Source organism: Coloeus monedula, assembly GCF_965178545.1.
Source record: "Coloeus monedula genome assembly, chromosome: 34".
Lineage (NCBI taxonomy): Eukaryota > Metazoa > Chordata > Aves > Passeriformes > Corvidae > Coloeus > Coloeus monedula.
The window spans coordinates 583,421-606,703 of NC_138814.1; the positions used below are offsets into that span (position 1 = coordinate 583,421).

A 23,283-nucleotide genomic window follows, 5' to 3' on the forward strand; every position below is an offset into this window, starting at 1 on the left:
CCCACCACCCTTAAAGGGCCAGACCCCTTTAACAACGTTCTCCCCCCCCCCCCCCCCCATTTTAAAGGGACCTGATCCCCCCCCGCAGCCCCGAGTGTTCATCCCGCCCATCTTAAAGGGCCAAACCCCCTTTAAAAGACACCCCCATGGGGGGGGGTCCGACCACCCTTAAAGGGCCAGACACGTTTTAATACCCACTGCCCCGCTCTTAAAGGGCCAGACACTTTTTAATACCCACTCCCCCGCTCTTAAAGGGCCAGACACCTTTTAATACCCACTCCCCCGCTCTTAAAGGGCCAGGCACTTTTTAGTACCCACTCCCCCGCTCTTAAAGGGCCAGACACGTTTTAATACCCACTCCTCCGCTCTTAAAGGGCCAGACACCTTTTAATACCCACTGCCCCGCTCTTAAAGGGCCAGACACCTTTTAATACCCACTGCCCCGCTCTTAAAGGGCCAGGCACCTTTTAATACCCACTCCCCCGCTCTTAAAGGGCCAGACACCTTTTAATACCCACTGCCCTGCTCTTAAAGGGCCAGACACCTTTTAATACCCACTCCCCCGCTCTTAAAGGGCCAGACACCTTTTAACACCCACTGCCCCGCTCTTAAAGGGCCAGACTCCTCTCGAAGGACCCACCCAGCTGCCTCCCACTCCCCCCTTTAAGCCCCCAGCCCCCCATTTTCTCCTCAATCGGTACCTGGGGGTTCCCCCATGGCCCCGCCCCTCGTGGGGGCGGAGCTTCTCAAAAAACCACGCCCACTGTGGGCGTGGCCACCGCGCGGTTCCCGCCCTTGGCGGGCGGTGGGCGTGGCTCGCTCAGACCACGCCCCCTCCTCCCCCGCGCCGGAGCCGCGGAGCCGCGCAGGGGCCCGGGGGGGTTTTGGGGGGTCCCGGGGGGTTTTTGGGGGGTCCCGGGGGGGTTTTTGGGGGGTTTTTGGGGGGTCCCGGCGCCGCCATGAGCCGCGAGGAGCTGACCTACCTGGCCGTGCTGCTCGGCTCCATCCCCGTGGGCTTCGTGCTCAAGGATCGCGGTGAGGGCGGCTCCGGGGGGCTCCGGGAGGGGTTTTTTGGGGGGTCCGGGGCGTTCGGGGAGGTTCTGGAAGGATTTGGGGGGGTCCAGGGGGGGATTCTGGAGGGGTTGGAGGCGTCTCGGAGGGAATTTTGGGGGTCCCAGGTGGTCCTGGTTGGGGGCTCAGGGGGTATTTGGGGGGTCCCGGGTGGTTTTTTGGGGGGGTCCCAGATGATTTTTTGGGTATTCCTGGAGGTTTTTGGGGGGTCCTGGGTGATTTTGGGGGGGGTCTCAGATGACATTTGGGCGGTCAGGGTTAGGGTGGGGCTATTTTGGGGGATCCTGGGTTATTTTGGGGGGTTCTAGCTGGGTTTTGAGCATTCCTTGGAGGTTTTTGGGGGGTATTTAGGAGGTCCTGGCTGATTTTGGGGGGTCCCAAATGGTTTTTGGGGGATATTTGGGAGCTCTCGGGTGGTTTTTGGGTGGTTCGGGTTAGGGTGAGGGTACTTTGGGGGGCCCTGGGTTATTTTGGGGGGTCCCACATGATTTTTGGGCAGTCCTGGAGGTTTTTGGGGGGTATTTTGGGGAATCCCGGGTGATTTTGGGGCTCCCAGATGATTTTTTGGGCATTCCTGGAGGTATTTGGGGGGGGCCTGGGTGATTTTGGGGCTCCCAGATGATTTTTGGGCATTCCTGAAGGTTTTTGGGAGGTTTTTTGGGGAATCCCGGGTGATTTTGGGGCTTCCAGATGATTTTTGGGCATTCCTGAAGGTTTTTGGGGAATCTCGGGTGATTTTGGGGCTCCCAGATGATTTTGGGGCATTCCTGGAGGTTTTTGGGGGGGCCTGGGTGATTTTGGGGCTCCCAGATGATTTTGGGGCATTCCTGGAGGTTTTTGGGGGGGCCTGGGTGATTTTGGGGCTCCCAGATGATTTTTGGGGCATTCCTGAAGGTTTTTGGGGGGTATTTTGGGGAATCCCGGGTGATTTTGGGGCTTCCAGATTATTTTGGGGCATTCCTGGAGGTTTTTGGGGGGTATTTTGGGGAATCCCGGGTGGTTTTGGGGCTCCCAGATGATTTTTGGGCATTCCTGGAGGTTTTTGGGGAGGTTTTTTGGGGAATCCTGGGTGATTTTGGGGGGCTCCCAGATGATTTTGGGGCATTCCTGGAGGTTTTTGGGGGGCCCTGCGTTATTTGGGGACTCCCAGATTATTTTGGGGCATTCCTGAAGGTTTTTGGGAGTTTTTTTGGGGAATCCCGGGTGATTTTGTGGCTTCCAGATGATTTTTGGGCATTCCTGAAGGTTTTTGGGGGGCCCTGGGTTATTTGGGGACTCCCAGATTATTTTGGGGCATTCCTGGAGGTTTTTTGGGGGGTATTTTGGGGAATCCCGGGTGATTTTGGGGGGCTCCCAGATGATTTTTGGGGCATTCCTGAAGGTTTTTGGGGAATCCCGGGTGATTCTGGGGGGCTCCCAGATGATTTTGGGGCATTCCTGAAGGTTTTTGGGAGGTTTTTTGGGGAATCCTGGGTGATTTTGTGGCTTCCAGATGATTTTTGGGCATTCCTGAAGGTTTTTGGGGAATCCCGGGTGATTTTGGGGCTCCCAGATGATTTTTGGGGCATTCCTGAAGGTTTTTGGGGGGTATTTTGGGGAATCCCGGGTGATTTTGGGGCTCCCAGATGATTTTGGGGCATTCCTGGAGGTTTTTGGGGAGGTTTTTTGGGGAATCCTGGGTGATTTTGGGGGGCTCCCAGATGATTTTGGGGCATTCCTGGAGGTTTTTGGGGGGCCCTGGGTTATTTGGGGACTCCCAGATTATTTTGGGGCATTCCTGAAGGTTTTTGGGAGTTTTTTTGGGGAATCCCGGGTGATTTTGGGGCTCCCAGATGATTTTGGGGCATTCCTGAAGGTTTTTGGGAGGTTTTTTGGGGAATCCCGGGTGATTTTGGGGCTCCCAGATGATTTTGGGGCATTCCTGAAGGTTTTTGGGGAATCCCGGGTGATTTTGGGGACTCCCAGATGATTTTTGGGCATTCCTGAAGGTTTTTGGGGAATCCCGGGTGATTTTGGGGGGCTCCCAGATGATTTTTGGGCATTCCCGGAGGTTTTTGGGGGGTTATTTTGGGGGGTCCCAGGCTGGGTTTTGAGCAGTTTTTTGGGGGGGGGGGGTGGATTTTGGGGTGGGGTCTCTCCCCCCCTCCCTGACCCCTCCCCTCCCCCCAGGCCCGCGCTGGCGCCAGCTCGGGGGGGCGGCGGTGGGGGCGGGGCTGGCGCTGCTCACCTGCGGCCCCCACGCGCTGCACTCGCTGGCCACCGTGCTGGGCACCTGCGCCGCGCTCGCCCTCCTGCCCAGGTCAGTGGCCCGGGGCTACCAGGGCCTTTGGGGGGGTTCCAGACCGATTTTGGGGGGGTTCCAGACCGATTTTGGGGGGTCCCTGACCGATTTTAGGGAGTCCCTGACCGATTCTGGGGGGTCCCAGGGCCTTTGGGGGGCTACCAGGGCCTTTGGGGGGCTACCAGGGCCTTTTGGGGGTTACCAGACCGATTTTGGGGGCTCCCAGACCGATTTTAGGGAGTCCCTGACCGATTTTGGGGGTCCCAGGGCCTTTGGGGGGCTACCAGGACCTTTTGCGGAGCTACCAGACCGATTTTGGGGGGTTCCAGACCGATTTTAGGGAGTCCCTGACCGATTTTAGGGAGTCCCTGATCGATTTTGGGGGGTTCCAGACCGATTTTAGGGAGTCCCTGACCGATTTTAGGGAGTCCCTGACCGATTCTGGGGGGTCCCAGGGCCTTTGGGGGGCTACCAGGGCCACTTGGGGGCTACCAGACCGATTTGGGGGGGTTCCAGACCGATTTTAGGGAGTCCCTGACCGATTTTGGGGGCTCCCAGGGTCATTTGGGGGGGTCCCAGGGCCTTTGGGGGCTCCCAGACCGATTCTAGGGGGTCTCAGGGCCATTTTGGGGGATCCCAGACCGATTTTAGGGAGTCCCTGACCGATTTTGGGGGGCTACCAGGGCCTTTGGGGGGCTACCAGACCGATTTTGGGGGGTTCCAGACCGATTTTAGGGAGTCCCTGACCGATTTTGGGGGCTCCCAGGGCCTTTGGGGGGCTACCAGGGCCACTTGGGGGCTCCCAGACCGATTTTAGGGAGTCCTAGGTGCATTTTGGGAGGTCCCTGACCGATTTTGGGGGCTCCCAGACCGATTCTAGGGGGTCTCAGGGCCATTTTGGGGGATCCCAGACCGATTTTAGGGAGTCCCTGACCGATTTTGGGGGCTCCCAGGGCCACTTGGGGGGTCCCAGGGTCTTTGGGGGGCTACCAGGGCCTTTGGGGGGGCTACCAGACCAATTTTGGGGGGTTCCAGACCGATTTTGGGGGCCCCCAGACCAATTTTAGGGAGTCCCAGGGCCATTTGGGGGGGTCCCAGGGCCTTTTGGGGGGGTCCCAGACCGATTTGGGGCTCTCAGGCCAATTTTAGGGAGTGCCAGGGCCATTTGGGGGGGTCCCAGGGCCATTTTGGGGGGGTCCCAGACCGATTTTGGGGCGTCCCAGACGGATTTTGGGGAGTCCCAAGTGCATTTTTGGGGGGTCTCAGGCCGATTTTGGGGGCTCCCAGACCAATTCTGGGGAGTCCCTGACCGATTTTGGGGGGTCCCAGACCGATTTTGGGGGGTCCCCAGTGCATTTTGGGGGTCCCCAGTGCATTTTTGGGGGTCCCCAGTGCATTTTTGGGGCGCCGCTCCCTGATTTGGGAGGATTTTGGGGGTCCCAAGTCCTTTGGGGGGGTCCCAAGTGCATTTTTGGGGCATCCGGGTGCATTTTGGGGGGGTCCCGAGGCTTCTTCTCCCCTCCCCCTCCCCCCGTGAGTTTCGGGGTTCGTTACGACACCGGAGTTCGTTAATTGAGTAATTAACGCCAGGGGTTAATTAGGGGGGCGGCAGGGGGAGGGGCACCCCAAATTCTCTGTGGGACCCCCCAGGGTGAGGGGGGGGATTTGGGGGGGGTCAGAGAGGTTTTGGGATGGAGCCGAATTTGGGGGGGATTTTGGGGAGGATTTTGGGGTGGTTTGGGGAGGGATTTTGGGGTGGTTTGAGGGGGGATTTTGGGGTGGTTTGAGGGGCATTTTGGGGTGGTTTGGGGAGGGATTTTGGGGTGGTTTGAGGGGGGATTTTGGGGTGGTTTGAGGGGGGATTTTGGGGTGGTTTGAGGGGGATTTTGGGAGGAATTTTGGGGTGGTTTGGAGAGGGATTTTGGGGTGGTTTGGGGAGGGATTTTGGGGTGGTTTGGGGAGGGATTTTGGGGTGGTTTGAGGGGGGATTTTGGGGTGGTTTGAGGGGGGATTTTGGGGTGGTTTGAGGGGCATTTTGGGAGGAATTTCGGGGTGGTTTGGGGAGGGATTTTGGGGTGGTTTGATGGGGGATTTTGGGGTGGTTTGGGGAGGGATTTCGGGGTGGTTTGAGGGGGGATTTTGGGGTGGTTTGAGGGGGATTTTGGGAGGAATTTTGGGGTGGTTTGGGGAGGGATTTTGGGGTGGTTTGATGGGAGGAATTTTGGGGTGATTGAGGGGAGGTTTAAAGATCATGGGGGAGGTTTGGGATGCCCCAAATTTTTTGGGGACCCCCTCCCCAGGCACTCCGGGGGGGCTGCCCTGGCCTGGGCCTTCGGGTACCTCCTGTTCTTCCGCACCCCCTGGGTCTGGGGGCTGCCCGAGCCCCCCCCCTTGGCCAACGCCCTGCAGCTCCTCACCACCCTCAAGGTAACGGGGAGGGGGCTGGGGGGGCCTGGGGGGGCTTCTGGGGGGTGATTTTGGGGGGCCTGGGGGTGATTTTGGGGGTGATTTTGTGGGGAGGAGCTCTAGGGGGGATTTTAGGGGGTTTGGGGTTTGATTTTGGGGGGGTTCAGGGGTGATTTTGGGGGGGATTTGGGGGGGCTCAGGGGGTGATTTGGGGGGAGATTTTGGGGGGTTCAGGGGCTGATTTGGGGATGGATTTTGGGGGGTTCAGGGGATGATTTTGGGGTGGATTTTGGGAGGTTCAGGGCGTGATTTTGGGGGGGGTTCAGGGGATGATTTTGGGGTGGATTTTGGGAGGTTCAGGGCGTGATTTTGGGGGAGGTTCAGGGGATGATTTTGGGGTGGATTTTGGGAGGTTCAGGGCGTGATTTTGGGGGCGATTTTGGGGGGCTCAGGGGCTGATTTGGGGTGGATTTTGGGGGGCTCAGGGGCTGATTTGGGGTGGATTTTGGGGGGCTCGGGGGCTGATTTGGGGCCCTCACCTTGGCCCCGCCCCCAGATGGTCAGCCTGGCCAGTGACGTGCAGGAGCTGCGGGAGGCGGAGCTTAAAGGTGTGACGTCAGAGGAGACGCAGCTGATGATTGGCTCGCTGCGGCGCGTGCCCAGCTTGATTGACATCTTGTGCTACAGCTACTGCTACCTGGGGCTGCTGACAGGTGGGGGCGGGGCCAAAAGGGGGCGGGGCCAAAAGGGGGCACCCAGGGGTCCCCAATGTCCCCCCCTGGGGTTACCTGGGTGGGACCCCCGTGGATTTTGGGGGGATCTGGGAGAATTTGGGGATTCCTGACTCCGTGGGGACCCCCCCCTTGGAAAAAATCCCACCCCGGGAAGCCCCAAATCCGTGTAAAAACCACCCAAAATGGTCCCTGGGAGAGATTTGGGGGGTGGGGACCAGAGAGGTTTTGGGGGATTTTGGGAGGTCCCAGAGAGGTTTTGGGGAATTTCGAGGAAGTTCCAGAGGAGGTTTTGGGGAATTTTGGGGAGGTCCCAGAGGAGATTTTGGGGATGTCCCAGCAGAGTTTTTGTGGGAATTTTGGGGAGGTCCCAGCGGAGATTTTGGGGAATTTTGGGGAGGTCCCAGAGGAGATTTTGGGGCAATTTTGGGGAGGTCCCAGAGCAGGTTTTGGGGAATTTTGGGGAGGTCCCAGCGGAGATTTTGGGGCAATTTTGGGGAGGTCCCAGCGGAGATTTTGGGGCAATTTTGGGGAGGTCCCAGCAGAGGTTTTGGGGCAATTTTGGGGAGGTCCCAGCGGAGATTTTGGGCAATTTCGGGAGGTCCCAGAGGAGGTTTTGGGGAATTTTGGGGAGGTCCCAGAGGAGATTTTGGGGCAATTTTGGGGAGGTCCCAGCGGAGATTTTGGGGCAACTCTGGGAGATCCCAGCAGAGATTTCGACGCCGTCCTCCCCAAATTCTCTCCTTTCTGCCCGGCTTTGGGGCTCCCACGGCCACCTGAGTGACACCTGGGTGACACCTGGGTGACACCTGAGTGACACCTGGGTGACACCTGAGTGACGACACCTGGGTGACACCTGGGTGACACCTGCCTGTCCCCACCCCCCATTAACCCTTTCCAGGACCCTTCTACCGCCTGGGCACGCACCTGGACTGGGTGTGGGGCCCTCCGGCGCCGCCCGCGCTGTTCCGGCTGCTGGCCCACGCGCGCTGGGCGCCGGCCATGGGTGCCCTGGGGCTGCTGGTGGGACGGGCCTGGCCGGCCGAGGCCGTGCTGCGGCCGGGCTTCGAGGCGCTGCCCTGGCTGGCCCGGCTGGCTCACATGGTGCCCGTGTTCCTGGCCCTGCGCCTGCGCCTCTACGTGGGCTGGCTCTGTGCCGAGGCCGGCTGCGTGGCCGCGGGGCTCGGGGCCTACCCCCGAAGCGCCCGCTGCAAACCGGGCCAGGGACCCACGGTGGCCTGGGAGCGGCCCAAAAGGTGAGGGACCGCTGGGTGGGGGAGGGGGGAGGGCGTTGGGGTGTAGATGGGGACCGGCCTTTTGCCCCAAATCGCCTCCTTTTTACCTCAAATCCCCCCTTTTTAGCTCAAATCGCCTCCTTTTTACCTCAAATCGCCTCCTTTTTACCTCAAATCCCCCCTTTTTACCCCAAATCCCCCCTTTTTACCTCAAATCGCTTCCTTTTTACCTCAAATCGCCTCCTTTTTACCCCAAATCGCCTCCTTTTTACCTCAAATCCCCCCCTTTTTACCCCAAATCCCCTCTTTTTACCTCAAATAGCCTCCTTTTTACCTCAAATCCCCCCTTTTTACCTCAAATCCCCCCTTTTTACCTCAAATCCCCCCTTTTTACTTCAAATCCTCCTGTTTTTACCTCAAATCCCCCCTTTTTACCTCAAATCCCCCCTTTTTACCTCAAATCCCCCCTTTTTACCCCAAATCGCTTCCTTTTTACCTCAAATCCCCCCTTTTTACCTCAAATCGCCTCCTTTTTACCCCAAATCGCCTCCTTTTTACCTCAAATCCCCCCTTTTTACCTCAAATCGCTTCCTTTTTACCTCAAATCGCCTCCTTTTTACCCCAAATCCCCTCCTTTTTACCTCAAATCCCCCCCTTTTTACCCCAAATCCCCTCTTTTTACCTCAAATAGCCTCCTTTTTACCCCAAATCCCCCCCTTTTTACCTCAAATCCCCCCTTTTTACCCCAAATCCCCTCCTTTTTACCCCAAATCGCCTCCTTTTTACCCCAAATCCTCCTCTTTTTACCTCAAATCCTCCTTTTACCCCAAATCCCCCCCTTTTTACCTCAAATCCTCCCTTTTTACCCCAAATCCCCTCCTTTTTACCCCAAATCCTCCTCTTTTTACCCCAAATCCTCCTCTTTTTACCTCAAATCGCCTCCTTTTTACCCCAAATCCCCTTTTTACCTCAAATCCCCCCTTTTTACCTCAAATCCCCCCTTTTTACCTCAAATCGCCTCCTTTTTACCCCAAATCCCCTCCTTTTTACCTCAAATCCCCCCCTTTTTACCTCAAATCCCCCCCTTTTTACCTCAAATCCCCCCTTTTTACCCCAAATCCCCTCCTTTTTACCCCAAATCGCCTCCTTTTTACCCCAAATCGCCTCCTTTTTACCTCAAATCCCCCCCTTTTTACCCCAAATCCTCCTCTTTTTACCCCAAATCCCCTCCTTTTTACCCCAAATCCCCTCTTTTTACCCCAAATCCTCCTCTTTTTACCTCAAATCCCCCCTTTTTACCTCAAATCCCCCCTTTTTACCCCAAATCCCCCCTTTTTACCCCAAATCCCCTCCTTTTTACCTCAAATCCCCCCTTTTTACCTCAAATCCCCCCTTTTTACCCCAAATCCCCTCCTTTTTACCCCAAATCGCCTCCTTTTTACCCCAAATCCCCCGGTTTTACCCCAAATCCCCCCTTTTAACCCCAAACCCCCTCCTTTTTACCTCAAATCCCTACCTTTGTTCCCAACCCCCCCCTTGTTACCCCAAATCCCCCCAATTTTACCCCAAATCCCCCCCTTTATTCCCAAATCCTCCCCTTTATTCCTAAATCCCCCCTTTTTACCCCAAATCCCCCCTTTATTCCCAAATTCCCCTCTTTTAACCCCAAATCCCCCCAATTTTACCCCAAATCCCCCCAATTTTACCCCAAATCCCCCCTTTTTACCTCAAATCCTCCCCCTTTATTCCCAAACCCCCCTCTTTTAACCCCAAATCCCCCCAATTTTACCCCAAATCCCCCCAATTTTACCCCAAATCCACCCTTTTTACCCCAAATCCCCCCTTTATTCCCAAACCCCCCTCTTTTAACCCCAAATCCCCCCAATTTTACCCCAAATCCCCCCATTTAGGAGTACCCCAAACACGAGTGACCGCTGGGTATTGGGGTGCAGGGGCTGTGGGGCCTGTGAGTGACCACGAGTGACCGCTGGGGACACGCAGAGGGGCCGAGGGCTGCCCGTGTCCCTCCCTGGAGCTCACCGGTGCCACCTGGGGCTCTCTCCCCTGTGCCAGCTGGGCCCAGGTGCCCGAGGAGCAGTGGGATTTCGAGACCGTGCGCACCGTGGATCCCTGGGGCACCGAGCTGGGCCGGCGCTTCCGGGGGGGGCTGCGGCGCTGGAACATGACGGTGCAGTGGTGGCTGGCGGCCTACGTGCACCGCAGGGGACCCCGCCAGTACCCCGTCATCAGGTACTGGGAGCGCTGGGAGGGGACTGGGGGGCGCTGGGAGGGGATTGGGGGGCGCTGGGAGGGGATTGGGGGCACTGGGAGGGGATTGGGGGCACTGGGAGGGGATTGGGGGGCGCTGGGAGGGGATTGGGGGGCGCTGGGAGGGGATTGGGGGGCGCTGGGAGGGGATTGGGGAGCGCTGGGAGGGGATTGGGGGGCGCTGGGAGGGGACTGGGGGGCGCTGGGAGGGGACTGGGGGAACTGGGAGGGGATTGGGGGGCGCTGGGAGGGGATTGGGGGGCGCTGGGAGGGGATTGGGGGGCGCTGGGAGGGGACTGGGGGGCGCTGGGAGGGGACTGGGGGAACTGGGAGGGGATTGGGGGGCGCTGGGAGGGGATTGGGGGGCGCTGGGAGGGGACTGGGGGCACTGGGAGGGGACTGGGGGGCGCTGGGAGGGGATTGGGGGCGCTGGGAGGGGATTGGGGGGCGCTGGGAGGGGATTGGGGGGCGCTGGGAGGGGACTGGGGGGCGCTGGGAGGGGATTTGGAGGAGCTGGGAGGGGACTGGAGGAACTGGGAGGGGATTGGGGGGCACTGGGAGGGGACTGGAGGCACTGGGAGGGGATTGGGGGGCACTGGGAGGGGATTGGAGGAACTGGGAGGGGATTGGGGGGCGCTGGGAGGGGATTGGGGGGCACTGGGAGGCGATTTGGAGGAGCTGGGAGGGGACTGGAGGAACTGGGAGGGGATTGGGGGGCACTGGGAGGGGATTGGAGGAACTGGGAGGGGATTGGGGGGCACTGGGAGGGGATTGGAGGAACTGGGAGGGGATTGGGGGGCGCTGGGAGGCGATTTGGGGGCACTGGGAGGCGATTTGGAGGAGCTGGGAGGGGACTGGAGGCACTGGGAGGGGATTGGGGGGCACTGGGAGGGGATTGGGGGGCACTGGGAGGGGATTTGGAGGAGCTGGGAGGGGATTGGGGGGCACTGGGAGGGAACTGGGATGGAGACTGGGGGCACTGGGAAAGGGACTGGGGACACTGGGTGGGAACAGGAAAGCACTGGGAGTGGGACTGGGGCCAGTGGGAGGCACTGGGAGGAGGACTGGGGACACTGGGAAGGACTGGGGGGCACTGGGAGGGGGATTGAGGACACTGGAAAAGGATTGGAGGAACTGGGAGGGGATTTGGGGGCACTGGGAGGGGGGTTGGGGGCACTGGGGGGCACTGGGAGAGGGATTGGGGCACGGGCTGAATGTTAGTGGTTGAATTTTGGGTGCTTAGGCTGGAATTGGGGAGGCTTAAACTGAATTTTGGGTGCTTAGGCTGGAATTGAGGGTGCACAAATTGCATTTTGCTGCCTGCAACCCCAATTCTGACACCTCCTACCTAAACCCCTGCTTCTCCCACGGCTCCCAGCGCCTCACCCTGAGCCCATTTCCCCCGTTTTTGCCCCCAAACCAGGAACGCCTGCACCATGCTGGCCTCGGCCTACTGGCACGGGCTGCACGGGGGGCAGCACCTGGCGTTCCTCAGCGTGCCCCTGTGGCTGGCGGCCGAGGCGGCGGCCGAGAGGGCTCTGGGCGATTATTTCGGGGTGCCCCTGGAGCGGCTCGGGGGCTGGAAGGGGTCCCTGCTGCGGGGAGGGCAGTGGTTCCTCAAGATGAGGGCGTTCGAGTACCTGAGCATGGGTTTCGTGCTGCGAGGAGCCGCGGCCACGCTGCGCTTCTGGGCCTCGGTGCATTTCTGCCTGCACGTCCTGCCCCTGCTCGTCCTCATCCCCCTCACGGCCGCGGGGGCTGCCGGGAAAAGGGCGGGAAAGGGTCGGGAAAATGGGCGGGAAAAGGGGCGGGATGGAGGGGGGGAGGGGGAGGGGGTGAGGAGGAGGAGGGACCCCCATGGGAGAGAGAGAGGGGAGGGTGGGAGCACCTTAAATCCTAAAATTCAGGGGGGAAGGGAGCCCTTAAATCCTAAAATTCAGGAGGGTGGGAATCCCGAAATTCAGGAGGGAAGGGAGCCCCTAAATCCTAAAATTGAGGAGGGTGGGAGCCCCCTAAATCCTAAAATTCATGAGAGAAGGGAGCCCCTAAATCCTAAAATTGAGGAGGGTGGGAGCACCCTAAATCCCAAAATTCAGGAGAGAAGGGAGCCCTTAAATCCCGAAATTCAGGAGGGAAGGGAGCCCCTAAATCCCAAAATTCAGGAGGGAAGGGAGGCCCTAAACCCTAAAATTCAGGAGGGTGGGGATCCTCTGAATCCCAAAAATCAGGAGTGGGGGGGAGATGCCCTGAATCCCAAAATCCAGGAGGTTGGGGAGCTCCCGAACCCCAAAAGAGAGGACGGGGAGGATCCCCTGAACCCCAAATCCCAGGAGCTGAGGAAGAGGAGGGACCCCGATGGTCGGGGTGGGGATGGAGCCCAAAATCCAGAGCTTAAGGGGGATCCCAAAATTTTGGGGTGAGGAGGAGGAGGAAGGAAAGACCCCAATACTCAGGTCAAGGGGGGAGGGACCCCAATGGAAAAGAGAGGGGGATCCCCTAAACCCCAGAACTCGAGGGGACCCACCCTGAACCCCAAAATCCAGGAGGGGGGGGGGGGGCTCCGATAGCCCCAAATCAGGGGGGACCCCAACAGTCAGAATTTACGGGGGATCTCCCACCCCCCTGAACCCCAATACCCAGGAAGGGGGGCCTGGGGAGGGATTTGGGGGGAGCTTTTATAGGGGGGGTGGGAGTGGGGGGGCTCTGTTTTTTGGAAGGGCCCCCCTCAAAATTGAGAGAAATAAAAGCCTTGAGCGACATCCCCGGTGTGTTTGGTATGGGGACCCCAAAAGTGACCCCAAAACCCCTAAAATCGACTCGAATATACCTAAAATGAACCGAAATACCCCCAAACGGATCCGAACCCCCTTGAACTGACCTGATTCTGCAGGACCTTCCCAGGCCCTGAGGCGAATCTTAGGAAAATGGGGAAAACCTGGGGAAATTCAGTGGAATCTGAGGAAAAAACTGGATCAGGAGGTTCCAGGGGGATTTTAGAGGGTCCCAGAGGAGTTTTGGGAACTCCCAAAGGGGGTTTTGGGTTGTTTTGGGGGGCTTTCGGGACCTTCCTCCGACCCCACCCCGGCCTCCCCTCACGATTCAATATGGCGACGCTCCCACAATGTCCCGTGAAGGCGGGAAACCTTCACTTCCGGCACAGCCCGTGTGGGTGAGGCAGCTGAGCCAATCAGAAGACGATAAAGGGGCGGGACTACAGCGCTCGACCAATCAGACAGCGAGAAGGGACGGCGCGAACGTGTTGGGCGAATCACAGCGCGAGGGAGGTACTGAGTGACGCGAGCTGAGCCAATCAGAGCCGAGAAGGCGGAAGGGAGGGCGGCGCGGCCTCCGTCCCTCAGAGTCGCGGCCTGGTCCCGCTCCCGTTCCCGGCCCCGCTCCCGTTCCCGCTCCCGCTCCCGCCGCCGCCGCCATGAACATCCTGCCGAAGAAATCGTGGCACGTGCGGAACAAGGACAATGTGGCGCGGGTGCGGCGGGACGAGGCGGCGGCCGAGGTCGAGCGCAGGAAACGAGAGGCGCGCGCGCTGCGGGCGGAGCAGGAGGCGAGTGCTGAGGGGAGGGGGGGAGGGGGGATGGAAGTGAAGGAGGGGCGGGGCTTGAAACGGGGGGGCGTGGCTTAAACTGCGGGGAGCCAATGATTGGGCGAGGCTTTGAATATATTACGGGTTGTGGGCGTGGCTTGGCGTAAACCATTATCGCCTGCTTGGGGGGGGGGATGGGGGGGTGGAATCGGCTAAAAAAAGCCCTTTTGGGGGGTGGGGAATAAATTGGGGGGGGGGGGGGGCTGTGCAAGATAAATGGGGGGGGGTTTAATAAAGTCTGTGGGGATCAGATTGGGGGGGGGGGGTAAAAACAGCCGGGAGGGGTAAAATTAGCGGGGAGGGGGTGATAAAGCCCTGGAGGGGGAGGGGGGGTTGTATTTTGGGGGGGGGGGGGGGGGTTGGGCGGAATTTTGGGGGTCCCTGACACCCCCCCCCCCCCCAGGTCCGTACCGAGCTCCTGCGGAAGCGGGCGCGGGTCGGGGGTCGCAGCCCCTCCCCCCCCGCCCCCCCCGTGCTGTTCCCCCCCCCCGAGGAGACCCCGAACCGCGAGCACGAGGCGGAAAAAAGGCGGGAAAAGGTGAGGGGGGGGAGGGGATTTTTGGGGGACCCCCCCCCAAAAAAAAAAAGGAAAATACCCCTCCTTTGGGGGGGGAGGGGCGTGGAGATTTTGGGGGGATCTGGGGGGGGGTGGGAGCCCCGAATTCCCCCCCCCCCCCCTCCAGGAGGAGGGAAAATGGGATTTGAGGGGAAAAAAGGAGGGATTGGGGGGGGGGGGGTGAAAATCCCAAATCCCAAATTTTGGGGGGGAAAAGAGGGGGGGGGCACCCTAAATCCCCTTCCCCAATTTCCCCCCAGCTGCAATTGGAGGGGGTGGGGGTGGAAAAGGGGGGATTTGGGGTGAAAAGGGGGGATTTGGGGTAAAAAGAGGGGATTTGAAGTAAAAATTGGGGGATTTGGGAATAAAGGGGGGGATTTGGAGTAAAAAGGGGGGGATTTGGGGTAAAACCGGGAGGATTTGGGGTAAAACCGGGGGGAGTTGGGGTAAAAAGGGGAGGATTTGGGGTAAAAAGGGGGGGTTGGGCTAAAACCGGGGGGATTTGGGGTAAACCCAGGGGGATTTGGGGAATAAAGGGGAGGATTTGGGCTAAAACCGGGAGGATTTGGGGTAAAACCGGGAGGATTTGGGAATAAAGGGGAGGATTTGGGGTAAAAAGGGGGGATTTGGGCTAAAACCGGGAGGATTTGGGCTAAAACCGGGGGGATTTGGGGAATAAACGGGGAGGATTTGGGCTAAAACCGGGAGGATTTGGGGTAAAACCGGGGGGATTTGGGAATAAAGGGGAGGATTTGGGGTAAACCCAGGGGGATTTGGGAATAAAGGGGAGGATTTGGGGTAAAAAGGGGAGGATTTGGGGTAAAAAGGGGGGAATTTGGGGATAAAGGGGGGGTTGGGCTAAAACCGGGGGGATTTGGGAATAAACGGGGGGATTTGGGCTAAAACCAGGGGGATTTGGGGAATAAAGGGGAGGATTTGGGGTAAGAAGGGGAGGATTTGAGCTAAAACCGGGGGGATTTGGGGTAAAAAGGGGAGGATTTGGGCTAAAACCGGGAGGATTTGGGCTAAAACCAGGGGGATTTGGGAATAAAGGGGAGGATTTGGGGTAAAAAGGGGGGGATTTGGGGTAAAACCGGGGGGATTTGGGGAATAAACGGGGAGATTTGAGCGAAAACCAGGGGGATTTGGGAATAAAGGGGAGGATTTGGGCCAAAACCGGGGGAATTTGGGCTAAAACCGGGGGGATTTGGGCTAAACCCAGGGGGATTTGGGAATAAAGGGGAGGATTTGGGGTAAAAAGGGGGGGATTTGGGGTAAAACCGGGAGGATTTGGGCCAAAACCGGGGGAATTTGGGCTAAAACCGGGGGGATTTGGGCTAAACCCAGGGTGATTTGGGGAATAAAGGGGGGCTGGTTTTGGCATGGGGGGGGTTCCCTTGAATCCCCCTGCCCACATTTCCCCTCCCCCTCCCCCAGGAGCGGCGGGAGCGGGCGCTGGGGGTCCTGACCTACCTGGGCCAGAGCGCGGCCGAAGCCCAGAGCAGCCCCCCCTGGTACCTGCGAGCCCCCAAAAGTGGGGAGGGGGCGCGGGGGGGGCAGCACGAGGTGCAGGGAGGGCGCAAAGCGCTGCTGGACCCTCTCCAGGAGATGAGGAAGGGGCTGCGCCGCCCCCCCAGCCCCAAAAAATCCCCCCAGCAGCCAGCCAGGAGCCCCCCCAGAGCCCCCCCCGAGAGGGGCGGGGCAGGAGGGTGAGTGGGGCTTGGTTCATTAGCGCCTGGTTAATTGATTAATGCAACCCCCCCGACATTGAGGCTTTCACTGTTAATTAAATCTCTCTTTAATGAAGCTACAACCTCTCCTGTGCCCTCAAAATTGGGGTTTGGTGACCTAAAATTGGGGGTTTAAAACTCGTCCAGAATTGGGGTTTGAGCCCCCAAAAATGGGGTTTTGACGCCCTAAAATTGGGGATTTAAAACTCGTCCAGAATTGGGATTTAATAACTCCAAAATCGGGGTTCGGGCCCCCCAAAATGGGAGATTTATCCCCCCCAAAATTGGGCTTTGACACCCTAAAATTGGGGATTTAAAACTCGTCCAGAATTGGGGTTTAAGCCCCCAAAAATTGGGCTTTGACGCCCTAAAATTGGGGATTTAAAACTCGTCCAGAATTGGGGTTTGAGCCCCCAAAAATGGGGCTTTGACGCCCTAAAATTGGGGGATTTAAAACTCGTCCAGCATTGGGGTTTGAGCCCCCAAAAATGGGGCTTTGACGCCCTAAAATTGGGGATTTAAAACTCGTCCAGAATTGGGGTTTAACCACTCCAGAATTGGGGTTTGGTGACCTAAAATCGGGGATTTAGAACTCCTCCAAAATTAGGATTTAACCCCTCCAAAACTGGGGTTCCATCCCCTAAAATTTGGGCTTTATCCCCCTAAAATTGGGCCTTGACGCCTCTTCTCACTGTAATTAACCCCTTAACGAATTAACTCCTTAATTAACCTCTTAATTAACATCATTCCTTATTGCCACCCCATCTCCCCCCCCCTTTATTCAACCCCTTCCCCTAATTACCCCCTTAATCACCCCAATTACCCTTTAATTACCCTTTCATTACCCCTTAATTACCCCTTAATTAACTAACTACCCCCGCGCTAATTCATCCCCACCCCCTCCCATCCCTTCCCTTCCCCCCCCCATGTTCCCCCCTCCTCCTCCCACCAATCCCCCCCTCGTTAATTACGCTAATTAGCGCTAATTACCGTTGCAGGCTGCAGGAGCTGCGGCGCCAGCGCTGGGCCCGCGAGGCCGCCGAGGCCGCCCGGAGCCGGGAGCTGCTCAGGGGGCTCCGGGACCCCCAAAATCGCCCCCAAAATCCCCCCCGGGACCCCCCCCCGGAGCGGCACCGGCCCTACAACAGCCAGTTCCACCCGCGGCTGGCGCGGGGGGGGCGCGGGGAGCCCCCAAAATCCCCCTGAGACCCCCAAAATCCACCTGAGACCCCCCAAAATAAACCTGAGACCCCCCCAAACCTACAATGGACAGTTCCACCCCCGGCTGGCACAGGGGGGGCGCGGGGAGCCCCCAAAATCCACCTGAGACCCCCCCAAAATAAACCTGAGACCCCCAAAATCCCCCTGAGACCCCCAAAATCCACCTGAGACCCCCAAAATCCACCTGAGACCCCCCAAAATCCACCTGAGACCCCCCCAAACCTACAAGGGACAGCTCCACCCCCGGCTGGCACAGGGGGGGCGCGGGGAGCCTCCAAAATCCACCTGAGACCCCCAAAATCCACCTGAGACCCCCAAAATAAACCTGAGACCCCCAAAATCCCCCTGAGACCCCCCCAAAATCCCCCTGAGACCCCCAAAATCCACCTGAGACCCCCCAAAATCCCCCTGAGACCCCCAAAATCCACCTGAGACCCCCCAACATAAACCTGAGACCCCCAAAATCCACCTGAGCCCCCCTAAAATTCCCCTGAGCCCCCCCAAAATCCCCCTGAGACCCCCCCAAAATTCCCCTGAGCCCCCCCAAGATCCCCCTGAGACCCCCAAAATCCACCTGAGACCCCCCAAATCCCCGAGACCCCCCAAAATCCACCTGAGACCCCCCCCAAAATCTACACTGGACAGTTCCATCCCAGGCTGGCACAGGGGGAGCACAGGGACCCCCCCCAAATTCACCTGAGACCCCCCCCAGATCCTCTGGGGACCAACCCCCCCCCCAAAATGCAGTGGTACCTCCTAGACCCTCTTAGGATCCCCCTGGATTGGAGCAGCCCAAGTTGTATTTTGCGGGGGGGGGGGGGAGTGGGAGGATCAAACGCCAAATTTTGGGGGTAAAAGAAGATTTTTTTGCCCCCTAAAAATCCCCCCAAAATCCCCTCTCCCCCCCCCCCACAACGAGCTCTGATATAAAACTATTTATTCATAAATATTTTCCAAAATGAAAATAAGTTTACGAAAAATATCTTCAACTGTGGGGGGAGGGGAAAGGGAAAAGAGGGGGGGAAGGGGGGGGGAGGGGAAAACACCCCAAAACCTCCCCCTGGGACCCCTCCCCCCCCCCCCAAAAAAAACAAACCAAAACAACCCCAAAACCCCTTTTTTTTGTTGTTTTTGGGGTTTTTTTTTTTAAACCCTCCCCCCCAACCAAAAAAAAAAAAAAAAAAAAAAAGCTCAGCCCAGCTGCAGCACCAGGAGGGGGAAATTTTGGGGTGAATCCCAGGGGTTTTGGGGGTGTTGCTGGCTCTGCCCCCCCCCCCCCCAGTCGCATGCAGGGGGGGGAGGGGAGGTTGGGGTTTTTTTTAGGATTTTTTGGGGATTTTTGGGGGGGGATTTTGGGGGGTTTTTCCCCCTCTTCCCCCCCCCCCGTTCACTGCAGGTCTCGGTCCTCCAGGTAGCGGTACTCGAAGGTGAAGCCCTCCTTCTTACGCTGCCCCCACTTCTCGTAGTCAAAGTAGATGTAAGTGCCCTAAATTTGGGGATTTGGGGTTCGGCCAGGGGGAAGGAGCACCCCAAAAATCGTTGGGGGATCCCCAAAATCCCCCCCACCCCAAAAAACCCCGATAAAAATGGAGTTGGGGGAGGGATTTTAGGGGGTTTTAGGGTGGATTTTGGGGTTCAAGGGGGGAATTTTGGGGTGCAGGAATTTGGGGAGCACCCCAAAAATCGTTGGGGGATCCCCAAAATCCCCCCCACCCCAAAAAGCCCCGTTCAAATCGGAGTTGGGGGTGGGATTTTAGGGGGTTTTAGGGTGGATTTTGGGAATTCCAGAGGGGGATTTTGGGGTTCAGGGATGGAATTTTGGGATTTTGAGGACCCCACACTAAAAAAATCCATTAAAAATCCATTTCCAGGCCGAATTCGAAGCTTTCTGGGGGGATTTGGGATCATTTTGGGCTCCAGGTGGGAATTTGGGGCTGGGAATTTCGGGAATTTGGGCTTCAGGGATGGAATTTTGGGATTCAGGTGGGAATTTTGGGGATTTTGAGGACCCCACACTACAAAAATCCATTAAAAATCCATTTCCAGGCCGATTTCGAAGCCGTTTTTTGGGATTTTGGGGGGAATTGGGGTCATTTTGGGCTCCAGGTGGGAATTTGGGGCTGGGAATTTTGGGAATTGGGGCTGTTCCTGACCTGCTCGAACTCGTCCGTGATGGTTTTGGGCTCCTCGTGCCGCTGGAACCACATCATGTACTTGGTGTGGAAGCGCCACGACTGCTTCTTGAGCGCCTTGGCCGCCAGGTACTGAGCCTTGGTGCCCTGGGGAGCCCCAAAATCCACCACTGGCACCCCAAAATCCCCCCAGAGCCAAGGAAATCCACCCAAAATCCACCCAAAGCCAAGGAAATCCACCCAAAATCCACCCAAAGCCAAGGAAATCCACCCAAAATCCCCCCAAAGCCAAGGAAATCGCCCCAAAATCCACCCAAAGCCAAGGAAATCACCCCAAAATCCACCCAAAGCCAAGGAAATCGCCCCAAAATCCACCCAAAGCCAAGGAAATCCCCCCAAAATCCACCCAAAGCCAAGGAAATCACCCCAAAATCCACCCAAAGCCAAGGAAATCCACCCAAAATCCACCCAAAGCCAAGGAAATCGCCCCAAAATCCACCCAAAGCCAAGGAAATCACCCCAAAATCCACCCAAAGCCAAGGAAATCACCCCAAAATCCACCCAAAGCCAAGGAAATCCACCCAAAATCCACCCAAAGCCAAGGAAATCGCCCCAAAATCCACCCAGAGCCAAGGAAATCGCCCCAAAATCCACCCAAAGCCAAGGAAATCGCCCCAAAATCCACCCAAAGCCAAGGAAATCCACCCAAAATCCACCCAAAGCCAAGGAAATCACCCCAAAATCCACCCAAAGCCAAGGAAATCGCCCCAAAATCCACCCAAAGCCAAGGAAATCGCCCCAAAATCCACCCAAAGCCAAGGAAATCGCCCCAAAATCCCCCCAAAGCCAAGGAAATCCACCCAAAATCCACCCAGAGCCAAGGAAATCGCCCCAAAATCCACCCAAAGCCAAGGAAATCACCCCAAAATCCACCCAGAGCCAAGGAAATCCACCCAAAATCCACCCAAAGCCAAGGAAATCACCCCAAAATCCACCCAAAGCCAAGGAAATCACCCCAAAATCCACCCAAAGCCAAGGAAATCGCCCCAAAATCCACCCAAAGCCAAGGAAATCGCCCCAAAATCCACCCAAAGCCAAGGAAATCGCCCCAAAATCCACCCAAAGCCAAGGAAATCCACCCAAAATCCACCCAAAGCCAAGGAAATCCACCCAAAATCCACCCAAAGGCAAGGAAATCCACCCAAAATCCCCCCAAAGCCAAGGAAATCCACCCAAAATCCACCCAAAGCCAAGGAAATCTCCCAAAATCCACCCAAAGCCAAGGAAATCGCCCCAAAATCCACCCAAAGCCAAGGAAATCGCCCCAAAATCCACCCAAAGCCAAGGAAATCCACCCAAAATCCACCCAAAGCCAAGGAAATCCACCCAAAATCCACCCAAAGCCAAGGAAATCGCCCCAAAATCCACCCAAAGCCAAGGAAATCCACCCAAAATCCACCCAAAGCCAAGGAAATCCACCCCAAATCCACCCAAAGCCAAGGAAATCGCCCCAAAATCCACCCAAAGCCAAGGAAATCAGCCCAAAATCCACCCAAAGCCAAGGAAATCCACCCAAAATCCACCCAAAGCCAAGGAAATCGCCCCAAAATCCACCCAAAGCCAAGGAAATCGCCCCAAAATCCACCCAAAGCCAAGGAAATCACCCCAAAATCCACCCAAAGGCAAGGAAATCACCCCAAAATCCACCCAAAGCCAAGGAAATCCACCCAAAATCCACCCAAAGTCAAGGAAATCGCCCCAAAATCCACCCAAAGCCAAGGAAATCCACCCAAAATCCACCCAAAGCCAAGGAAATCACCCAAAATCCACCCAAAGCCAAGGAAATCACCCCAAAATCCACCCAAAGCCAAGGAAATCACCCCAAAATCCACCCAAAGCCAAGGAAATCGCCCCAAAATCCACCCAAAGCCAAGGAAATCCACCCAAAATCCACCCAAAGCCAAGGAAATCGCCCCAAAATCCACCCAAAGCCAAGGAAATCACCCCAAAATCCACCCAAAGCCAAGGAAATCGCCCCAAAATCCACCCAAAGCCAAGGAAATCACCCCAAAATCCACCCAAAGCCAAGGAAATCCACCCAAAATCCACCCAAAGCCAAGGAAATCGCCCCAAAATCCACCCAAAGCCAAGGAAATCCACCCAAAATCCAAAGAAATTCCCCCAAAACCCCCCAGAAATCCCAAAATCCAAACAAATCCCCCCAAAATTCAGCTTCCCCCCCCCCCCGGCTCGATTTGGTTCCGCCCGGCCTTGGGGTCACCCAAACGGGAGGAATTTGCCCCAAAATCCCAAATTCCCGGTTTTCCAGCCCAAAACTGGATGGAGAAGGGGTCAGGATTGGTCCGGCTCCGAATTTAGGGCGATTTGAGGTGAATTCCGGGGATTTTGGGGTGAATTCTTGGGGTTTTGGGGTGAATTCTCAGGATTTTGGGGTGAATTCTCCGGATTTTGGGGTGAATTCTCAGGATTTTGAGGTGAATTTTGGGGATTTTGGGGTGAATTGCGGGGATTTTTAGGTGAATTGCGGGGATTTTGGTTCGAATTTTGGGGATTTTGGGGTGAATTGCGGGGATTTTGAGGCGAATTCCTGGGATTTTGGGGCAAATTCTTGGGATTTTGGGGTGAATTCTCAGAATTCTGGGGTGAATTCTCAGGATTTTGAGGTGAATTCCGGGGATTTTGGGATGAATTGCTGGGATTTTGGGGTGAATTTTGGGGATTTTGGGGCGAATTCCTGGGATTTTGGGGCGAATTGCTGGGATTTTGAGGTGAATTCCTGGGATTTTGGGGTGAATTCCGGGGATTTTGGGGCGAATTCTCAGGATTTTGGGGCGAATTCCCGGGATTTTGGGACCTTTGGGGAGGAGAAAATGATGGAAAGGCTCTGGGGGGGCCCTGGGGATTCCTCAAAGGAGTTCTTGGGATGGATTTTGGGGGGATTTGAGGGGATTTTGGGGCTGTTTTGGAGCTTTTTGGGAAAGCCTGGATTTCGAGGCGAATTCCTGGGATTTTGGGGTGAATTCCTGGGATTTTGGGGTGAATTGCCGGGATTTTGGGGTGAATTGCGGGGATTTTGAGGCAAATTCCTGGGATTTTGAGGTGAATTGCGGGGATTTTGGGGCGAATTGTGGGGATTTTGAGGTGAATTTTGGGGATTTTGAGGTGAATTCTGGGGATTTTGGGGCGAATTGCGGGGATTTTGGGGCGAATTCTTGGGATTTTGGGGTGAATTTTGGGGATTTTGAGGTGAATTGCGGGGATTTTGAGGTGAATTGCGGGGATTTTGGGGCGAATTGCGGGGATTTTGGGGCGAATTCTCAGGATTTTGAAGTGAATTCCGGGGATTTTGAGGCGAATTGCCGGGATTTTGGGGTGAATTTTGGGGATTTTGGGGCGAATTGCGGGGATTTTGAGGCGAATTCTCAGGATTTTGAGGTGAATTTTGGGGATTTTGAGGTGAATTGCGGGGATTTTGAGGCGAATTCTCAGGATTTTGGGGCGAATTCCTGGGATTTTGAGGCGAATTCCGGGGATTTTGGGGTGAATTTTGGGGATTTTGAGGTGAATTCCTGGGATTTTGGGGTGAATTGCCGGGATTTTGGGGTGAATTGCGGGGATTTTGAGGCAAATTCCTGGGATTTTGAGGTGAATTGCGGGGATTTTGGGGCGAATTGTGGGGATTTTGAGGTGAATTTTGGGGATTTTGAGGTGAATTCTGGGGATTTTGGGGCGAATTGCGGGGATTTTGGGGCGAATTCTTGGGATTTTGGGGCGAATTGCCGGGATTTTGAGGTGAATTGCGGGGATTTTGAGGTGAATTGCGGGGATTTTGGGGCGAATTGCGGGGATTTTGGGGCGAATTCTCAGGATTTTGAAGTGAATTCCGGGGATTTTGAGGCGAATTGCCGGGATTTTGGGGTGAATTGCGGGGATTTTGAGGTGAATTGCGGGGATTTTGGGGTGAATTCCTGGGATTTTGAGGCGAATTGTGGGGATTTTGAGGCGAATTGCCGGGATTTTGGGGTGAATT

General features: G+C 56.7%; 3 protein-coding genes across 3 annotated transcripts in view; 2 read left to right on the top strand and 1 right to left on the bottom strand.

Annotated features, from left to right (window-relative positions):
• Positions 1 to 909: 909 nt before the first annotated feature.
• On the top strand, positions 910 to 13,287 carry MBOAT7 (membrane bound acylglycerophosphatidylinositol O-acyltransferase MBOAT7; the record flags this gene model as incomplete). The annotated part of the gene is made up of 8 exons (XM_082299849.1): positions 910 to 1,035; positions 3,241 to 3,370; positions 5,653 to 5,779; positions 6,315 to 6,471; positions 7,391 to 7,745; positions 9,798 to 9,974; positions 11,416 to 11,827; positions 13,153 to 13,287. Exons 1-8 carry the CDS (start codon positions 960 to 962, stop codon positions 13,285 to 13,287), a joined length of 1,569 nt encoding a protein of 522 aa, XP_082155975.1. The 5' UTR covers positions 910 to 959.
• On the top strand, positions 13,245 to 17,481 carry LENG1 (leukocyte receptor cluster member 1). Its single transcript, XM_082299874.1, has 4 exons — positions 13,245 to 13,554; positions 13,997 to 14,131; positions 15,587 to 15,858; positions 16,878 to 17,481. Exons 1-4 carry the CDS (start codon positions 13,423 to 13,425, stop codon positions 17,083 to 17,085), a joined length of 747 nt encoding a protein of 248 aa, XP_082156000.1. The 5' UTR covers positions 13,245 to 13,422; the 3' UTR covers positions 17,086 to 17,481.
• A 304-nt stretch (positions 17,482 to 17,785) lies between these two features.
• Positions 17,786 to 23,283, bottom strand: part of CNOT3 (CCR4-NOT transcription complex subunit 3) — a 29,355-nt gene continuing 23,857 nt past the window's right edge. The window contains exons 15-16 of the mRNA XM_082299850.1: positions 19,254 to 19,379; positions 17,786 to 18,586 (exon numbers count right to left, since the gene is read on the bottom strand). Of these exons, the coding sequence (XP_082155976.1) occupies positions 18,488 to 18,586; positions 19,254 to 19,379 (225 nt within the window). The 3' untranslated portion in view covers positions 17,786 to 18,487. The remainder of the gene's footprint in view (positions 18,587 to 19,253; positions 19,380 to 23,283) is intronic.